The 20,899-nt window shown below is 43.6% G+C and overlaps 1 protein-coding gene across 38 annotated transcripts in view; it reads left to right on the top strand.

Annotated features, from left to right (window-relative positions):
* The first annotated feature begins 1,419 nt into the window (after positions 1-1,419).
* The window catches only part of DLG1 (discs large MAGUK scaffold protein 1), a 249,880-nt gene continuing 230,400 nt past the window's right edge, over positions 1,420-20,899 (top strand). For 26 of the 38 annotated variants that reach the window (XR_016233173.1, XR_016233172.1, XR_016233171.1 and 23 more), the window contains exons 1-3: positions 2,884-3,346; positions 3,817-3,866; positions 4,514-4,645. Coding sequence is in view for 32 of the 38 variants with exons in the window: in XM_051818934.3 (XP_051674894.1) it covers positions 3,848-3,866; positions 4,514-4,645 (151 nt within the window). In the remaining 6 variants the exon portion in view is untranslated. Of the gene's footprint in view, positions 1,976-2,875; positions 3,347-3,816; positions 3,867-4,513; positions 4,646-20,899 lie in introns of those variants that run through there. The other 12 variants (XR_016233174.1, XM_008266703.5, XM_051818936.3 and 9 more) reach the window with 5 other exon arrangements.

Raw genomic sequence — 20,899 nt, 5'->3', positions numbered from 1 at the left:
TTGCAGGCTGGGGCTTTAACCAGTCGTGCCACGGCACTGGCCCTCATTATAGGATCTTTTTGTTTATTTATTTATTTTAAAAGTTTTATTTATTTATTTGAAAGGCAGAGTTACAGAGAGGCAGAGGCAGAGAGAGAGTCTTCTATCCGCTGGTCCTCTCCCCAGATGGCTGCAATGGCCAGAGCTGTGCCGATCTGAAGCCAGGAGCCAGGAGCCAGGAGCTTCTTCTGGGTCTCCCATACGGGCGCAGAGGCCCAAGCACGTGAGCCATCTTCTCCTCACCCAGGCCATAGCAGAGAGCTGGATCAGAGGTGGAGCAGCTGGGAGTTGAACTGGTGCCCATATGGGATGCCAGCGCAGCAGATTTTAGCTTTATCCACTATGCCACAGTGCCGGCCCCATGCTAAGTTTTAAGCTACTCAACTTTGGGGAATCTGTTCTGTGGCAACCAATAACTCAGACAGATAGAAAGGAGAGTAAAGAGTAATGATGCTTCCCACGTGGCCAGAACCTTTCCTGGCCCTAAGTTTGGGCTAGTGTGAGGTCCAGTCCTGCTTTGGGGCACTCCTGACAACCGAACAGGGTAGTCACAGTAGATGACTTGATAAATAACATGCCCTATTTTTCTCCTCATCCTCACACAATTTTGGTTTTGACCCCTTTTCTGGCTTCTGGGAAAGCTGTACTGGCTTTTGTTTATCAGCCATGAGATTGTGGATCCTTGAGAACAGATCCTGTGTCTCATTTCTTTCTCTCCCAATTGCCTAGCAAGCGCACACGTGAGAGTATTTTGAAAGATTTGTGAAGAGAGAGCATTTGGTGTAGTGGTTAAGACCCACTTGGAACAGCCCCATCCCATATCAGAGTGCGTGGGTTCAAGTCTTGGCTCTGCTCCTGACTCCAGCGTCCTGCTAATGCACACCCGGGTGGGCAGCAGGTGATGGTTCATGTATTTGAGTCCCTGACAACCACATGGGAGACTTAGATTGAGTTCACTGCTCCCAGCTTCAGCCTGGCCTAACCCCAGCTGGTGTGGGCATTTGGGGAGTGAACCAGCAGATGAGAGCTCTTTCTCTACTCCTCCCTACCTCTCGTCTTTTAAACAAATAAAATAAATAAAAATTAGTTTTTAAGAAAATCAGAAGATTTGTGAAAAACAGAAGTAAAAGATAAGCTTATTTGGCGTAAACAATTTTGAAATCCATGCAAACAAGGGTCTTCAAAAAGTTCATGGCAAATGGGTATTATGAAAATGTGCAAGTATCATTTTTGGCATTACAATGTTTTAATTCTATTTTCCATTAATATTTTGGAAGCACCTTTATATGTGAATCATGAGTAGTATCAAGGGTTACAGCAAACTTTCCTCCCTCTTCTCTCATATTTCAACACGCCGCTGTCAAGTTCTCCAAAAAGCCTGGTGGAAAGAGCCCTGGCCTGCAGAGGGAAGCCCCGAGTTGTTGGTCTGCTCTGTCACCGAAGAGCCTGCGTGTCCTCGGGCAACTTGCTTCCCCTTTGTGGAGCTCAGTCTCTTCATCAAGACCGAGAGAGTGGGTCTGGATGATCTCTAGTGTGTTCGGCGTCTCCCCAGTTAGGATTCCAAGGTGCATCAGAAAGTGAAACCCAGGGGTCAGCAGCGCGGAGCCGCAGCTGCGGTTACGGTACGAGGCTCCCGGGACTCCCCGTTATTAGCCAATGGCCACAGTGTGAGGGGAAGGCAGTCGGGTTCACCGGGAAGAGTGTTCCGGTCAAAGGACAGAAATCTCCCGGTTTCCAGCTCTGTCACTAACTCTGGTCAAGTTTTCCTTCGGGACCTCAGCGCAGGGAGGTCCCGCTTCCCCAGAAGAAGCGGAAGACCTGGCAGTGACCTGGAGAGCGCTCAGTACCTCCCCTTCTGCCGCCCGCAGGGCTCCAGCGGGCCGGCGGTTCCGCTCCGAGGTGCGCGAGAAAGTTGAAGGGCGCCGGGCCGGCGGAGGTGAGGTCTTAAAGGGGCCTCCAGAGCCTGAGCCACGCCTGAGGTGCTGGCTGGGCGGGGACGGCAGGCTTGGGGGGATGAATGCAGGAATGAGCCAGTGAACGAGGAACCTTCTCTCGTTACCCTTCAGTGCGCTCAGGCTTGGAACCCAGACCTCAACTTAAATATCCTCTATTGAAAGCCTCAAACTCGTGCCACATTTCCCGGTCTCCCTACTGCGCATGCCCTTCTTTAATGAAAAAGTCTCAAACCTTTAAAGTAGGGCGCATAATAACTTCTAGACAATCAGTAGGACGGGGAAGGCGGCCTGGAGAGGGCACCCCCGCCCCGACCCACCCCTCCTTTCTCCTCTCCCAAGCGCCGGCTACCCCGCCCCCTAACGTGGGTGGCGCCGTGGGCTCCTCCCCGAGTGGGGTTTGCGCAGTTGAGGAGGCACCCCGGCGGCGCCAGGCGCCCTGTCCGGTCGTGGAGTTGGGTGGAGCACGTGTTTGGTCAGGTTAAGGGGTGTTTCGGCATGTGCGTTGGGACCCAGTGTAGATGGGGTCGCGTCCGTCTTCAGAGACCCCGAGCCTTTCCAGTCCCGCACGCTGCACCTCCAAAACCGCGGGGCACACGGTGGGGTGCAGCGAGGTAAAGGGGCAACCCCGGACCACCTGTAGAGTCTGTGTGTCAACTCCTTTGTCCTCCGAGCCTCTTGGGCGGCCGCCCCTTTAAGCGAGGAGGTTCACTCGGGATGCTCCCCGGGCCCCCCTTCGCGTTCCCCAGCCTCCTCCCGGTCCTCCTCCCCTTCTCAACCCTAAGGTAGCAGTGCTGAGAGCCCGGGGCTGGGCGCGAGCCGCCTCCTCACTTCCCATTGGCTGCCAGCGCCGGGAAAGCGGTCACGTGGCAGCGCGGCAGTCCAGCTCCGAGGCCGCCATCTTGGCGGAAAGTTTGGGGGGAGAGCGACCGGGGGCGCGGAAGGAGGCGAGGTTCCGGGGGTGGGGCGGCCAGCAAGCGAGAGGGCGAGCGGGTTAGCTGGCCGCGGCGTGTGAGGAGGCGGCGGCTGCGGCGGCCGAGGAGGAGGACGAGGCAGCGGGGGTGCGGCCGCCGAGGGGAGCTCCTCCCCCGTCCCCTCACCCCCTCAGCTCAGCTCCTCGAGCCCCGGGCGGGGCGGGGGTACGTGGAGCCGGGCTGGGCGGGGGAGCTGCTGCGACTCGGCCCGGAGCGCACCCCAGCTCCGAGTGCACGCCGCTCGCGGGAACTTTGTGGCAGCGCCGCAGGTGTGGGGGCCCGCGGAGGTGTGCATGTGGGGCGCGAGGGCGTCGCGGAGAGCGGCCGCTGCCCTGTCCGGACCCCGCCGGAGTAGCCCGGAGGAAACAAGCAAGGAGAAAGGCAAGCGAGAGGAGGGGGCTCGGGCAGGGCTGGGTCCCTTTTCCGAGCGCTCGGTGCCGCTGGCGCCCTAGGGGCCCAGGGTCGGAGCGCCCCTATACCCACCGCCCCCGGGGGCAGGTGGGGAGGCGGCCCCTCGGCCTGGCAGGTAGTGTGCTCTGTAAGGTGGGGGGAAGCTTTTGTAGAGAACTGGGGATCTGACTTGTCTGCCTGCTCTTCATTGGCGGGGGGATCCACCCCGAGGAGAACGCTTTCTACCTGGGCTGACACTGCTGGGTTTTGAGGCTGTTCCTTTCACTTGGGAAAACTTTGGAAGGGGGGCTTTGGATAATAGGGCTGGTTTTTGGTTTGTTTTTTTTTTTTTTTTTTTTTTTTTTTTCGGTTGGAGATTTAACGAGGAAATGCTAGTTTCTGCTCGATTCTATTCTTCAGTTTTGTTTCGTTTCCTCCCTTTCCGTTCTGTGTTTGCAAAGGTGTGTGCGGGCTTCCTGATTCTGGAGAAAAATGCCGGTCCGGAAGCAAGGTGAGGATTTATTTCAGAACACTCTTGTGGATGTCAGTTTTGTGATTGCTGTGTTGAAAATCTTTGTGTAACTTTGACGAGACACTGTGGAGCTAGTGTCATTGCTTGGGGAATCTAAGCCTCACATCATTTCAAAGATTGACACCTGTTCAACTCTTCTTCCTCCAGTAAATTCCAGAGGCAGTTAGTCCCGTCCCCCCCCACCCCTTTAAAAAAAGCTCTGAATTGGTTTTCAGTATTTCACTTTATCACTCTTAGTAAACACTATTGGGTGAGCAGCTGTGGGATGCTAAGAGTAGTATTTTGAAACGCTTAAAATTTGAAGTATAATGACAACTTGTAGATAATCTGCTTTTGCTTATCAGGTAATCTGAAACGGTGCTGCTAATACTTGCATCAGACACTCTCACTGTGACAGACTAACAGTACATATCTGTTATACACTGCTTCCTTCCTTCCTTTTGCTACTGGGATGCATGTTCCAACAGTTTTCTGATCATTTTGGAGAACAGGTGTACATGAGCATTTTGCCGTTGATTGACCTAGAGAAATTGCAGAACTGCTCAGATGCCTTGCGGAATCATGTGCACTAGCATGCAAAGTTTGTAAATATGTATACACTTTTAATCAGTCTCTTCTTTTCTCAGATACCCAGAGAGCCTTGCACCTTTTGGAAGAATATCGTTTGAAACTAAGCCAAACTGAAGACAGACATCTCAGAAGTTCCATAGAACGGGTTATTAACATATTTCAGAGCAACCTCTTTCAGGCTTTAATAGGTAGGAATTAAAACTTTATTTGTGACCGTATGTGTCAGCTGGTTATGCTCCTCTGAGTTCAATTATTTAAACTTAAGAGAATGATATGTACTTGATTTTCTATGTGGCAGTTTGAACATCTTCATGGTTGATGATGCTTATCATGGTTAGGCTAGTATCCTTTCTAGAATTATCTAATAACCAAAAATAATCCACTTTAAGTAGAATTATTTCAGTCATTTTGAGAACAGTGTTTCATATTCTTGCATTAGCTAAAAGATGGAGAAGTTGCAGAAAGTTTCAGGACTCAGAAAGCAGCGACGGAATCATTAGCAGCTTATTTTCTGTATTTGATTTGTATTTCTCTGGCATCCTTAGGAATATTTGGGTGTTTCTGCTATGTTCAAGAATATTCTCTTAATATAGGACTCTGTGTAAGCTTGGCATTTATGGAGCCAGAAATTTAGATCTGAAAAATGATCTCAGAGATGATCTTTTTTTTTAATAACTATTTTGCAGACAAGAACATTGAAACAGAATTTTATTCATACTAAAGATTGAGGTGGTGTATTGTTTTAAAGGAGACTGGATAAATAGTCAAGGCCCCAAATTCAGTTCTTGACACTACCATTAATTGAATGATATTACACATGTTTTTTAACCTTTTCTAGAACTGTAGAATGTGAGTGGTGAAATATAACAGTGGGTTTTAAGTCTTTTTTTGTTAGGTAACTAGATCCTTTTTAAAAACAGAATTGTGTGTTTTGTATACACTCCCTGTTACATAAAATGTAGTGATAGATAAAGTGGCTGGGATATCTCTAAAAGTTTGCAAACCACTAAACTAGAAAATTTGTACCAGGGGCCAGCGCCGTGGCTCACTTGGTTAATCCTCCGCTTGCGGCACCGGCATCCCATATGGGTGCCAGGTTCTAGTCCCAGTTGCTCCTCTTCCAGTCCAGCTCTCTGCTGTGGCCCGGGAGGGCAGTGGAGAATGGCCCAAGTGCTTGGGCCCTGCACCCGCATGGGAGACTGGGAGGAAGTACCTGGCTCTTGGCTTTGGATCGGCGCAGCGCCAGTGTGGCAGCCATTTGGAGAGGGAACCAATGGAAGGAAGACCTTTGTCTCTGTCTCTCTCTCTCACTGTCTATAACTCTACCTGTCAAATAAAAAAAAGGAAAGAAAATTTGTGCCTTTCAGTTCTAAGAATAAAATTTTAATTTTGAAAAAAAAAAAAGATTTATTTATTTATTTGAAAGGTGGAGTTAGAGAGGCAGGGACAGAGAAGTCTTCCGTCCACTGGTTCACTCCAAATGGCTACAGCAGCCAGGGGTGGGCCAGACTGAAGGCAGGAGCTTCATCCTGGTCTCCCACGAGGGTGCAAGGACCCAAGGATTTGGGCCATCTTCTGATGTGTTCCCAAGCACATTAGAAGAGAGCTGGATTGGAAGTGGTGCAGGTGGGACTGGAACTGGTGCCCATATGGGATATTGGTGCTGTGGGTGGTGGCTTAGCCCTCTATGCTACAGTGCCAGCGTCTTAAAAATTTATCTTTTTAATTAGTCATTGACTATATAACATTTTAAAATACAGAGACATAGACTTCATGGTGTTAGAAATATTTCCTCAGTAACTTCCAAGCAGATATGGTCTTATGTTTTTCTATTGATTTGAGGACTACCTTCATTTCGGTGTTTCCTGATAACTTATTGATGAATTGATGTTTCTGGTTTATTTTAGAATTTTTTTTGAATTTTTAAATAATTTATTTACTTGAAAATCAGAGTTACACAGAGAAGGAGAGGCAGAGAGAGAGAGAGAGAGAGAGGTCTTCCATCTGCTGGTTCACTCCCCAGATGGCTGCATCGGCCGGAGCTTCGCTGATCTGAAGCCAGGAGCCAGAGACTTTTTCCCAGTCTCCCATGCAAGTGCAGGGGCCCAAGCACCTGGGCTGTCTTCTACTACTTTCCCAGGCCACAGCAGAGAGCTGGATTGGAAGTGGAGCAGCCGGGACTTGAACCAGCATCCATATGGCATGCCGGCCCTGCAGGCGGCAGCCTTACCTGCTGCGCCACAGTGCTGGCCCCTAGAATTATTTCTTACGAAGACTACTTGATACAGCTACTTGGTACACCTGAACAGTTTTAGAAATTTAACATTCTCAAAGACTTTCAAAAACATATATAAGAATAGAGAGCACAGTGTAGTGAACTACCACATATATGTCACCCATCTCAAAACTTACCAATATTTTTCCATTTGTGTTTATATTGATAGACTTTTTTACATTTAAATTTTTAAAATAATCTTTGTCTTTTGAAATTTTTTTTGTGTTTTATTTATTTAAAAGGCAGAGAGACAGATCTCCCATTTGCTGGTACATTTCCTAAATCGATAAGCCAGGAGCTCAATCCAGGTCTCCCATGAGAGTGGCACAGGCAATGGCTTAGGTACTATCTGCCCCACCCACCTAGGTTGCTCATTAGCAGGAAGCTGGAACTAGGAGCAGAGCTGGGACTGGTACCTAGGAACTCTGATAAGGGATGCGGACCTTCCAGTGGTATCTGAAGCATTATGCCAGACATCTGCCTCTGCATTTTGGTTTCTAAGATCTGAACTTTAAGGTCCAAATGGATGACTAAATTTGATTCCTCTGGAAAAAAAAAAAAGGGGGGGAAGGATAATTTTTTAGTTGTTTTATTTAATAGGGTCACTGTAGAAAAGACAGTATGACTTATTTGACCTCAGTTCCTTGTATATCTGGATATAATTTTTATGTACTTCAAAAAGTTTATGGAGAAAGGAATTAAGATAAGTATATTTTGGTGCAAAAAATTTTGCAATTTAGTTTTTCTAGTAGGTCTTTTTTCATGAGCTTTTTTTTTTTAAAGATATTTATTCAAAGTCAGAGTTACAGAGAGAGAGAGAGAGAGAGAGAGAGAGAGAGAGAGGTCTTCCGTCCATTGATTCACTCCCCAACTGACTGCAACAGCCGGAGCTGTGCCTATCGAAGCCAGGAGCCAGGAGATTCTTCCAGGCCTCCCATGCGGGTGCAGGGGCCCAAGGACTTGGGCCATCTTCTTCTGCTTTCCCTGTCCATAGCAGAGAGATGGATTGGAAGTGGAGCAGCTGGGACTCGAACTGGTGCCCATGCAGGATGATGGCACTGCAGGTGACGGCTTTACCCACCATGCCACAGTGCCAGCCCCTCATGAGGTTTTCAAAGCCCCCTTGTATGCACAGATTTCAAAACTTTTTTTTTTTTTAACAAAAATTTATTTGAAAGAGTTACAGAGAGACAAATACAAAGAGGGAGAGATCTTCCATTCACTAGTTCACTTCCCAAATGTACTCAGTGGCCACAGTGGGGCTGGGCTTTCTGGGCCAGGCCAAGTTAGGATCCTGGAAGCCCATCTGGGTCTCCCACTTGGGTGCCGGGGCCCAAGTGCCCAGGCTCATTAGCAGGGAGCTCTGTTAGATATGGAGCAGCCTCTGCAGCTGGGAATCCCAACCAACACCCATTTGGGATGCATGTGTCCTAGGTGGCAGCAGTTTAACCCACTTTACCACACCTCTGGCCCCTAGACTTCAGAACTTTTTGCACTGCAAATTTATCTTTAATTCCATTTTCAATGAACTTTTAAAAAATATTTATTTATTTGGAAGAGTTACAGGGAGAGAGAGTGAGCAAGAGTCAGAGCACTTCCATCCGCTGATTTGCTACCCAGATGGCCACTAAAGGCCAGGGCTGTGCCAGACCAAAGCCAGGAGCTTTATCCAGGTCTTAGAAGTGATTGGCAGGAACCCACACACTGAGGCCATCTGCTGCTGTTTTCCCAGGCCATTGGCAGGGAGCTCGATTGGAAATGGAGTAACTGAGAATCAAACTGGGGCCCATATGGGATGTCAGTCTATCAGGTGGTGGCAGCAGCCTTACTGGCTATGCTGGCCTCTCCTTGAACGTGTTTTTTGTTTTTTTTTTTTTTTTTTTTTTTTTTTAATATTTATTTATTTATTTGAAAGGCGGAGTTAGAGGCAGACAGAAAACTCTTACATCCGCTGGTACTCTCTCCAAAAGGCTGCAACTGCCAGAGATGCGCCAGACTGAAGCTAGGTGCCAGGAGCCTCATCTGAGTCTCCCATGTGGGTACAGGAGCTGGAGCTCTTGGCCATCTTCCACTGCTTTCCCAGGTGTCCCAACAGGGAGCTGGATGGGAAGTGGAACACCCAGGACTTGAACTGGTGCATATATGGGATACTGACACTGCAGGTGGTGGCGTTATTAACCCTCTATGCCACTGCGCCTGCCTCATCCATGAACTATTTTTTTTTAAGATTTATTTATTTGTATGAAAGGCAGAGTTAGAAGGAGAGAAATCAAGAGATCAAGAGATCAAGCAAGTGAGTGAGCTTTCATCTTTTGGTTCGCTCCCCAAATGGCCAAAATGGCCAGGGCTGGGCCAGGAGCTAGGAGCTTCTTCTAGGTCTCCCATCTGGTACAGGGGCCCATGCATTTGGGCCTTTGGCTACTGCTTTCCCAGGCACATTAGCAGAGAACTAGATCAGAAGTGGAGCAGCAGGGACTCGAATCAGTGCCTATATGGGATGCCAACACTGCAGATGGAGGCTTAACTGGCTATGCCAGTCCCGTCCATGAACTTCTTTAAGTACTCTAGTAAATAGACTAAACTCTTCCGTGTGAGAAGGCTGTGATGTAGATGTTTAGTGATGTAACTAAACAGAATCTATACTTCATGTGAATATCTATCTAGATTGAGGGTGGGTTGCTATGTTTGGAGGTGTTTTTGACATTCTGCCTCACCTGTTTTCATAGTTTGCTTCCTAATTATTAAGTTTATAGTTGTGTATCTTATTTGTTTTGTCTGATTTTACTGGTTTTGCATTTACTTTTATATGTGAATATTTTGATGTTTTATAGGACATGGCGTCAGGTTTGGGTGCAAGAAAATTACTAGAATTTAGGAGTTTTAAATTAAGTAAACTTAGAGGATTTTATATGTTTCCATATGATAATTGGATTGTTGATGCCATTGAATTAATGCACTCTTGTGTTTGGGTTAATTTATTAACTTTTTTCAAGTCCATTTGTGTCCATGGTATGTACTCAAAATCCTGGGTTAGCTTTTTTCTTTGAGTGAACGGCACTGTTTTTTTTTTTTTGTTTGTTTTTTGTTGTTTTTTTTTGACCGGCAGAGTTAGAGAGAGACAGAGAGAAAGGTCTTCCTTCCGTTGGTTCACGTTGGTTGTGTGTGTATGAGTGTGTATAGCTAAATATCACATTTTCTTGTTCACGAGTGGATGTTTAGATTGTTTCCATTTCTTGATTATTTTGAATAGTGATGCAATCAGTGAACCTAGGAGTGCAGATAGGTTATAGGTGATGATTTTGTCTCCTTTGAAAATTTTATATATATATATATATATATATATCCAGAATTATTGCTGGATTGCTTGGTAGTTCTGTTTTTAGTTTCTATGGGAACCCTGAAACTGGTTTTCATATGGCTGTACCAGTATACCTACCTACCAGCAGAGTATTAGGGTACCCTTTTTTCCACACACAATCTTGCCAACATTTGTTATCTCTTGTCTTTTTGATAGTAGCCGTGTTTACAGGTGGGAAATAATATCTCATAGTGGTTTTGGTTTGCATTTCCCTCATGACCAATGATGTTGAGTACCTTTTCATATACCTTTGACCATTTTTATATTATCTTTGAAGAAATGTCTATGCAGGTCCTTTGCCCAGTTTTTAATCAGGTTTTTTGTTTTTGTGGTATTGACTTGTTAACTCTTTATCAGATACATGGTTTGCAGATATTTTTTCCTGGCCCATAAGTTGTTGATTATTGTTTCATTTAATAGCAAACTTACTTCATTGCAAAATTTTATTTTAATTCTTCAGATATTTGCTAGTGAATATGGATAATGTAGTAACTCTGTCCACTTACAAGTTTATTTAGTTCCCAGCTACTGAATTAATCTTAATTGTTTCACTAGTCTTTGTAAACATAGTAAAGGACATTACCATGTCCTTATTTGTAGATACTGGGTCTCAAAAATATAATTTTCTTATCTTAACCATTGAAAAATATATAGTTCAGAAATGTTAAGTATATTTATATTGTAAAATAGATCTTCAGAACATTTTCATTTTATAAAATTGAAATTGAATTGTATTAAATAACTACCAACCCGCCTGCACCCACTAAACCCTGATGACAACCATTCTACTTTCTATGAATTGGACTGTTACATATGTTGTGTAAGCAGAACCCTGTAGTATTTGTTCTTTTGTGACTGAATTATTTCACTTAGTGTAAAGCCTTCAAGGTTTGTCCGTTTTACACTGTGTGATAGGCTTTTCCTCCCTTTTAAGGTTGGGTAATAGTCCGTTATATGTATATCTTACGTGTTTTTAAAGATTTATTTATTTATTTGAAGGAGTTACACAGAGAAGGAGAGGCAGAGAGAGAGAGAGAGGTCTTCCATCCACTGGTTCACTCCCCAGTTGACCTCAATGGCCGGAGCTGTGCCGATCTAAAGCCAGGAGGTTGGAGCTTCTTCTGGGTCTCCCATGTGGGTGCAGGGGCCCGAGGACTTGGGCCATCTTCCACTGCTTTCTCAGGCCATAGCAGAGAGCTGGACCAGGACCAGAAGTAGAGCATCCAGGACTCGAACCAGCACCTATATGTGATGCCGGCACTGTAGGCGGCGGCTTTACCTGTTATGCCATGTGCCAGCCCCATACATTTCATTTATTTATCCATTGATGGGCATTTAGATTGCTTTCTCCTTTTGGCTGCTGTGTGGACAGTGCTGCTGTGGAAATATTTCTTTGAGGCTGTACTTTGATTTCATTTGTGTGTGTGTGTGTATATATATCACACACACATATATATACCCAGAAGTGAGATTGTGGGATCATATGGTAGTTACATTTTTTGTATTTGAGGAACTACCATACTGTTTTCCATAGTGGTTGCACCCTTGTACAATCTCAACAGATTGTACAGGGTTCTGGTTTTTCCATTTCCTTGCCAATGCTTGTTTTCTTTTTTTTCCACAGTAGCTATCATAATGGGTATGAGAATATGTAAAAAGAAATAATGATTAATACTCATTGAGCACTTTCTATATAGTGGCATAAGTATCTTATTTAGTCATCATATCCTGTAAGATGTTTACCTGTGAGTGATTACACTGTTTTATAGATTAGAAAACTGAGATATTGAAAAAGGACCAGTCTTATCCATGGACCTTCAGATACTAAGTTGTGGAGGCAGAAGTTGAATTCAGCTAATCTGAATCCAGAGCCTGTGTGAACATTCTCACCTTTAACCTGTAGGATGTTCTTTGTCTGTTTTTTTTTTTTCAGAGTTAAGTATTTTAATATAATACAGAACTCAGGAGCAGGCATTTAGCCCAGCAGTTAAGACCAATATTGGACTAACTGGGTTCAATTCTTGGCTGTAGCTTCTGACTCCAGCTTCCTGCTAATGCAGACCCTGGGAAGCAGTGGTGGCTCAAGTGGAAAACCTCCATGTGGAAAACCCAAATTGAGTTCCTAGCTCCCAGCTTCAGCCCAACCCCATCCTGGCTATTTTGGGCATTTGAGGAGTGAACCAACACATGGGAGATTAATCTATCTCTCTGTCTGCCTCTCAAATAAAAATTTTTAACTGTAAATTCCATCATTATAAAATCATTCCATCAACGTAAACATTCACCTGCAGATCAACATCTCTATTAAATATGCTTGTTTTTAGGGTAGTGTTTGATGTGTGCTATCACCACTGCCTCACAAAGTCTGCACTAGCAATCAGTACCTGGAGCCAGGCATCAAATGTAGGTACTGTGATGTGGTGCAGGGAAGTCTTAACCACTAGGCTAACACCCATCCCATGGAATTTTACACATTTGGAAAAGTATATTTACTAGATAATCAAGGTTTTAGAACTTCTAGATAAAGTGGTAAAATATCATGATTCCTTGGATTTTTTTTTTCTGCTTATTTTGGCCCCATTGATGATGCATTTTGATTTATTATTGACTCACTGCCCATGTTTGTGTGTGTGTATGATTTTTCAGGGTAGATTGGAGCAGGGAAAACATAACAGGATATGAAATAGACTGATGGCTAAGATTTTATGGAATTGAGAATTTTATTAACCTTTTATTTAGTGGCTTTAATTAGATTGAGCTATTTATTTGCTAATAATTTTGTTTTACTTAGTACTGTTTTGAAACAGAGTTTTGAGTATGTTGAATTCTCTTTAGTACTTTACAGAACTCCAAAAGTATCCAAAAGTATCTAAATATTTCTTCTAAGGCATTTCATGTATTTGGGGTCATTTCTCCAGAATATAGGATTTAGACTTGGACCAGATATTATATTTAGTTGTCTTGTCTCTTTACTTTGATTTGGGCTCATTTCCTTAGCCTGCTTTTTTTTTAATGACATTGACATTTTTGAAGAATACAATTCCCTTCCACTCTTACTTTATTTATTTATTTATTTTTTGACAGAGTGGACAGTGAGAGAGAGAGACAGAGAAAGGTCTTCCTTTTGCCGTTGGTTCACCCTCCAGTGGCCACCGCGGCCGGTGCACCGGTGCGCTGCGGCCGGCGCACCGCACTGATCTGATGGCAGGAGCCAGGTACTTATCCTGGTTTCCCATGGGGTGCAGGGGCCAAGCACTTGGGCCATCCTCCACTGCACTCCCTGGCCACAGCAGAGAGCTGGCCTGGAAGAGGGGCAACCAGAACAGAATCCGGCGCCCCGACTGGGACTAGAACCCGGTGTGCCGGTGCCGCAAGGCGGAGGATTAGCCTAGTGAGCCGCGGCGCCGGCCCCTTCCACTCTTACTTTTCTGTATACCATTTCTCATTTTGAGTTTCTCTGATGGTTGCTTTTGGTTAGATTCAGGTTATGCATTCGTGGTGTAGGTTTCTGCACATTCAGAGGTATATGATATCACCCTTCATTGGTGATGTTAATTTGCATTATTTAGTTATATATTGTCCGATTTTTATACTCTATAGTCACTTTTTTTTTAACGAGTCTGTTTATTTACTTGAGAGAGTTAGAGGACAAAACAGAGAGAGAGAGAGGTCTTCCATCCACTGGTTCATTCCCCAAATGGCTGCAATGGCTGGAGCTGGGCCGATCTGAAGCCAGGAGCTTCTTCTGGGTCTCCCATGTGGGTGAAGAGGCCTTAAGCATTCGGACCATCTTCTACTGCTTTCCCAGGCCACAGCAGAGAGCTGTGGGAAGTGGAGCAGCTGGGACTAGGATCAGTGTCCATATGGATTGCTGGCACCACAGCAGAGGCTTAGTACACTACACCACAGTACTGGCCACTCCCCTCATGTTTTATAAGCAGTATGTGGGGGAGATACTTTAATAGCATGTATATATCCTCTTTTTTGGCAAAATTTCCATCTAGATTTACTATCTATTGGTGATTCTGGCCTGAACCAATTTCTTTTGTAACAGCAACAATCCTATATGTTTTCCAGTTAATGGCACTTTGCTGTAATCAAGAACTCTTCTCTTTTTATCCATCAGTTTACCAAAAACGAATTTGCAGATTTCTGTTTTGGTAGTTTATAGTTTATTACCATCAATGATTTGGCTGTTCAGATTATCTCAGATTGAGCTATTGGGGGCTGTTTTATTCTGTATTTCTTTGGTTAAAGAAATAACCATGAATATAAAAAAGTCTTTTTCCTTTTTCTTAGAGGTATAGATTTTCATTAGGCATCTCAACTCTTTCTATTATCTAAGTTGCAAGTAATTTCCTTTGTTTGCCATTTTCTTCTTTCTTTTCATTTACTCGTTGTTTTTTTGAGAGCGAGGACTCTTATCCTCTGGTTCACTCCCCAAATGCTAACAACATCCAGGGGGCCAAAACCAGGATCCAGGAACTCAATATATATAAGTCTCCCATGTGGATGGCAAGAACCCAATTACTTGAGCTTGAATCAGGATCTGGCGTCGGGTATTAAACCCAGGTGTTGGGTATTAAACCTAGATGTGGGATGTGAGCATCCAGCTGACATCTTGACTAGTAGACTAAACATCTGTTGGGCCCTTTGTTTTTAGACTTAGATTAAAAAAAAATGGCAGTGCAAGAACGTTAACAGATTCAATAAAAAATAAATATATGAAAAAATGAAGTATTTATATATAGTTAGCTTTACCCCTTTTCTTTTTTAATGCCGTCTGCCCTTAGTATATGCTTGGAAAGGCTGCCCCAATCTCGCAGCCTCCTGTTATCACCTCTAAGATTGTTAACAGTCAGTCTCCAAGGTTATGAAAACATTCATCTTTATTAAAATTCCTTCAAGACTTTTTAAACATTTTAATTTTTAAGGCATTTGGAAATTATTTTGATATAAAGCATGCTGTTGTGTAATTTTTAAAATATGGATGCTTACATGATTCCTGTATACATTTCAAAAATTGTTAAAGACTTACTTTTCAGCAGTTTTTGGTTCACAAAACAATTAAATAGAAAATACATTTCCCTTGGGTGGGTGTTGTGGTGCAGAAGACTCATTGAATATTGGAATGCTGATTTGAATACTGGCTGTTCAGCTTCCTATTCCTATATGACGGCCAATGTGGAAAACTAGGATGGAATTCCTGGCTCTTGGCTTCAGCCTGCCCAGCTTCAATTGTAGGCATTTTGAAAGTGAACCAGTAGATGGAATTAAGCTCTCGCTTAATTGCTATTGCTTTCACTTTGTATTTCTCTCTCCCTCCGTCTCCTTCTGCCTTTTAAATAAATAAATTTTTTAAAAAGAAAGTTCCCATATTCTTATCTACCTTTTCCCTCTTGTTCTTGCATTAATGTGGTAAATTTGTGTAATGTGGTAAATTAATGTGGTAAATTTGTTACAGTTGATAAGCCAATATTAGTACATTGTTGTTTTTTGTTTGTTTGTTTTGACAGGCAAAGTAGACAGAGAAACAGAGAGAAAGGTCTTCCTTTTTTCCATTGGTTCAACCCCTCCCCTCCCCCCCCCGCAAATGGCTGCTACAGCCGGCGCGCTGTGCCAATCCAAAGCCAGGAGCCAGGTGCTTCCTCCTGGTCTCCCATGCGGGTGCAGGGCCCAAGCACTTGGGCCATCCTCCACTGCCTTCCCAGGCCACAGCAGAGAGCTGGACTGGAAGAGGAGCGACCGGAACTAGAACCTGGGGTACCTGCGCTGCAGGCGGAGGATTAGCCTAGTGAGCCGCAGCACTGGCCAGTACATTGTTATTAACTAATTGTTTAAAAAGATTTATTTATTTGAAAGACATGGTGACAGAACCAGAAGAGATGGCTCTTAGGCCATCGTTCACTGCTTTCCCATGAGCATTAGCAGGGAGCTGTATCACAACAGGAGTCGTTAGGACTCACCAGCACTCTGGTGTGGGTTACAGCATCACAAGTGGTGGCTTAAACTACACTGTACTACAATACTGGCCCTATTAACTAATTTTTTAAAAAAATACTTAAGAGGGGCCTGTGCTGTGGCATAGCAAATGAAGCTGCTGCCTGCAATGCCAGTTTCCTATATGGGCACCTGTTTGGCTGCCCCACTTCCTATCTAGCTCTCTACTAATGTGCCTGAGAAAGCAGCAGAAGGCCCGGCCCAAGTTCTTGGGCCGCTGCACCAATGTGGGAGACCCAGATGAAGCTCCTGGCCCAGCCCTGGCTATTGGGCCATTTGAGGAGTGAACCAGCAGGTGTAAGACCTCCCTTGTCTCTGCCTTTCCCTCTCCCTAACTCTTTCAAATAAAATAAATAAATCTTTTTAAAAAAATATTTGAGAGCTACAGGGGCAGAGAGAGAGATAGGTTAGTCATAGTTTACATGGAGATTCATTTGCACATTTGTTGTATTGACACATATATACACCATTGCAGATAGCATAGTTTCACTACCATAAAAATCCTTCAACTATTTGTCCTTTCCTTCCACACCACACACCCACAACCCATGGAAACCACTAAGCCATTGACCTTTTGAGAACAGAGTATGCCTATCCACCTATCTTTCTACTTTCTCCATAGTCTTGCCTTTTTCAGAGTGTCATATAATTAGAATCATTAAATATGTAGACTTTTCAGATGGGCATCTTTAGCTTAGCAATGTGCATTTAAGATTCCTCCATGGCTTTTCGTGGCTTGATTGCTCTCTTTTCCTTACTGAATAATACTCCCACTGTATGGATGGTCACTTATTAAAGAACATCTTTGTTGCCCCCAGATTTTATCAATTATGAATAAATCTGGTATAAACATTTGTGTGAACATTTTTATGTGGATTTAAGCTTTCAACACATTTGGGTTAAATACCAAGGAGTACAGTGCTAACTCATGGTAGGAGGATTTTTTTTTTTATTAATTTTTTTTTATTTTTGACAGGCAGAGTGGACAGTGAGAGAAACAGAGAGAAAGGTCTTCCTTTACCGTTGGTTCACCCTCCAGTGGCCGCTGCGGCCGGCACACTGCGCCGATCCGAAGCCAGGAGCCAGATGCTTCCTCCTGGTTTCCCATGCGGGTGCGGGGCCCAAGCACTTGGGCCATCCTGCACTGCACTCCCGGGCCACAGCAGAGAGCTGGACTGGAACAGGAGCAACCAGGACAGAATCTGGTGCCCCGACCGGGACTAGAACCTGGTGTGCTGGTGCCGCAGGCAGAGGATTAGCCTATTGAGCCGCAGCGCCGGCCGTATGTTGGGTTTTTAAGAAACTTCCAAAATGGTTTTCCAAAGTGACTATACCATTTTCATTCCCATCAAGAATGTGTCGCTCCATATTCTTGTCAGCACTTGATGTTGTTAGTGCTTTGGGTTTCAGTTGTTTTATTAGGTATATACTGATATCTTGTTTTAATTTGTACTTTCCTAGTGACATTTGATGTTGGTCATCTTTTCATATGCTTGTTTGTCATCTCTGTTTCTTCTGTGGTCAGATACATTTTTATCTTGTGCCCATTTTAAAAATTGGATTTTTTTTTTATTGTTGAGTCTTAGTTCTTCGTATACTTTGGCTACCAGTCCTTTGTCAGATATCTGTTTTGCAAATTTCTCTGTGTATGGTCTTCTTTGCATTCTCTTAGTTTTTCTTCTGCCATCAAATAAAATACTTTCTCATAGACTAGAAATGTTGCTTATGTTAAATAAGTACATATTCTTGGGTCCGTGTTTAGACTTTCTGCTCTGATCCTTAGTGTTGCCTTATTTATTGAGAATGTTTTATGGTTTATGAGTTTCTTTGTTTAGGTTTACGTAGGATGTCACTAAAAACTCATTTTCTTTGTCTATTTGAAAACATCCTTCCTTCCATTCCTTATTCCTCTTTAAAGATATTTATGAAATTCTGGACTTCCCATTAAGGTTTGGTGTTTGTAAACTTTGGATTTTACCAAGAAAATAGCAAAAGCAGTGAAAACTTTTTACTTGAAAATTTTACTTCTATTTAGAGACCTCTGAAATATGTTATCTTAGAGATCTTAGAGATTTCCAGATATTTTCTTCTTTAATAGATAGGAATGATTCTGCTTTGTTCATTGTACTACTCCTTGTCTTTAGGTTTAATTTTTGAGACTTTGGGGCCAGTGCTGTGGTGTAGTAGGTATAGCCGCTGCCTGTGGTGCTGGCATCCAATACAGGCGCCAATTGGAATCCTGGATGCTCCACTTCTGATCTAGCTCCCTGCTAATGCGCCTGGGAAAACAGCAGAGGATGGCCCAAGTGCTTGGACCCCTGTACCTTTCTCCCACCTCCTGCCTCCTGGCTTGGGATCAGCCTGGTGTGACAGTTGTGTTCACCTGGGGAATGAACCAGCAGATGGAGGGTCTCTCTCTCTCTCTCTGTCTCTCCCTCTCTCTCTAACTCTACCTTTCAAAATAAGTAAATAAATATTTTAAAAATTTTTGAGAGTTTTTAAATGTACATTTTGGAACTTTTTGTGACCTAATAATTTAGATCTTTGTTCAGGAACTGTACTTGTAGGGACCTAGTTTAGTCCAAAACAGGGAAAGTACTTGCAGACTATAAGTGGAAAATGAGGAATAGTCTGTGATAAGATTGACCCCAATAGTTTCAACAGAATTAATGTTACCAATTATATATATTCTAAAGTGACATTCTTCCCCTAATATTTGAACATTCCTACCTTTTCTTGTTTTCTTTCTTAGTGCATTATTATTTCTAATAGAAATAATTTTTTGAAATAATTTTTTGAAGGTACTAAGTAAACATGTAATGAGTCATTTAAATTATATATCTGGTGTGTATCTAGGTGAGCTCTCTGGTTCTTTAGCTTGGTATGGAATCATTGTCATCTCAGTCCTGTTGAATACTGTTGTGCCCTCCCATTTTCTTATAAAAAATGTTTATTTGAAAGACACACACACACACACGTACACACACAGATATTCCCTCTACTGGTTCACTCCCCAGATGCCTGCAAATAGCCATGGCTGCGCCAGGCCTGGAAATCAATCCAGTTCCCAAATCTGGGTGACAGGGACTCAAGTACTTGACCCTTCATCTGTGGACTCCCAGTATGCTCATTAGCAGGAAACTAGATTGGAATCTCAGTAGAAGTTGAACCAGACACTCCTATGTGGAGGTGCACTTCAACTAGGCTCTCTGATATTTGATGCAGGCATCCCTGGAGAAGCTTAACTTGCTATGCCACAACAGCCTCCCTCCCGTTTACTTTACGTATTCATAGTAAATTTAGAGTTGAACTCAAGGTGATGGATTCTCTCTGGGGACTGGTTCATGTCCCTTTGTGTCCCTACTGCTCCACTTCTGATCTAGCTCCCTGCTAATGACCTGTTAAAAGCAACAGCAGATGATGGTGTTTGGGCCCCTGCTGCCCACATGGGAGATCCAGATGAAGCTCCTGGCTTCTGGTCCAGCTCGGGCCATTGTGGCCATTTGGAGAATGAAATCAGTGCATGGAAGAGCTATCTCTCTCTGTTTCTTCCTCCCTCTCTGTAACTCTGACTTTCATAATAAATGAAATATTTTAAAATATTCAATTTAAATATAAATGAAATCCTTTTATATAGAATAGTCAGTTTGGTAGTTACAGATAAAACAGTGCTGGGAGATGTGACTTTTGAAGCATTAATTATTTTGCTAAAGTTCCATTTTCTTTCTCTTTTTTAAAAAGATTTATTTAAGCAGAGTTACAGAGAGAGGCAGAGAGAGAGAGGGAGAGAGAGAGGTCTTCCATCCACTGGTTCACTCCTCACATGGCTGCAATGACTGGAACTACCCCAATCTCAGGCCAGGAGCCAGGAGCTTCTTCCTGGTCTCCCACACAGGTGCAGGGACCCAAGAGTTGGGCCATGTTCTACTGTTTTCCCAGGCCATAGCAGAGAGCTGGACACGAAAAGGCGCCCATATGGGATGCTGGCATTGTAGGCGGTGGCTTTACCTGCTACGTCAAAGTGCCGGCCCCTCCATTTTTTTTTCATATAATACACACAGACATATATAAAATGAGAAGCTCTTATTATGACATTGGATAGTGAAATCCATAAAATGACTTACATAAACCAAAATTGATCATTGTCTATCAGAGATAGTTAATTTAATAATTTTTGAATAGAGTAATAGAAATTTAACCCAAATATGTTAAGCTTCTATAGTTTCCTAGACTATAGCCATTAAATTTTTATGAAAACCTACCTTTTCAGATTTTTAAATTGGAAACCTGTGGTGTCGTGTAATTTTTTCCTTAATTTTATCCATTTCCCAAAGGTATTTCATATTTCCACATTTTAATTCTTTTCTTTTGGTGAAGTTTTTTTTTAAAGGTTTATTTTATTTATTTGAAAGACAGAGTTACAGAGAGGGGTAGAGACAGAGAGAGAGGTTTTCCATCCGCTGGTTCACTCCCTAGATGGCCGCAATGGCCAGAGCTGTGCTGATCCAAAGTCAGGGGCCAGGAGCTTCTTCCAGGTCTCCCACTAGGGTGCAGGAGCCCAAGCACTTGGGCCGTCTTCCACTGCTATCCCAGGCCATAGCAGAGAGCTGGATCGGAAGTGGAGCAGCTGGGACTAGAATTGGCGCCTATATGGGATGCTGGCGCTTCAGGCCAGGGCTTTAACCTGCTGCGCCACAGTGCCGGCTTTCCACCTTTTAATTCTTTCATTTTTCTTCTAAAACTTACCCTGTTAGTATTCATTGGTTGGATAACTGTAAGTTTTCAAAGTAAACTTACTAATTTAATTCT

This window comes from Oryctolagus cuniculus, chromosome 4 (genome assembly GCF_051225735.1).
Source record: "Oryctolagus cuniculus isolate XC-2025 breed Fujian yellow rabbit chromosome 4, ASM5122573v1, whole genome shotgun sequence".
Taxonomy (NCBI): domain Eukaryota; kingdom Metazoa; phylum Chordata; class Mammalia; order Lagomorpha; family Leporidae; genus Oryctolagus; species Oryctolagus cuniculus.
The sequence above is the reverse complement of the archived record's forward strand: the minus strand, read 5'-3'. Positions and strand labels throughout refer to the sequence as shown.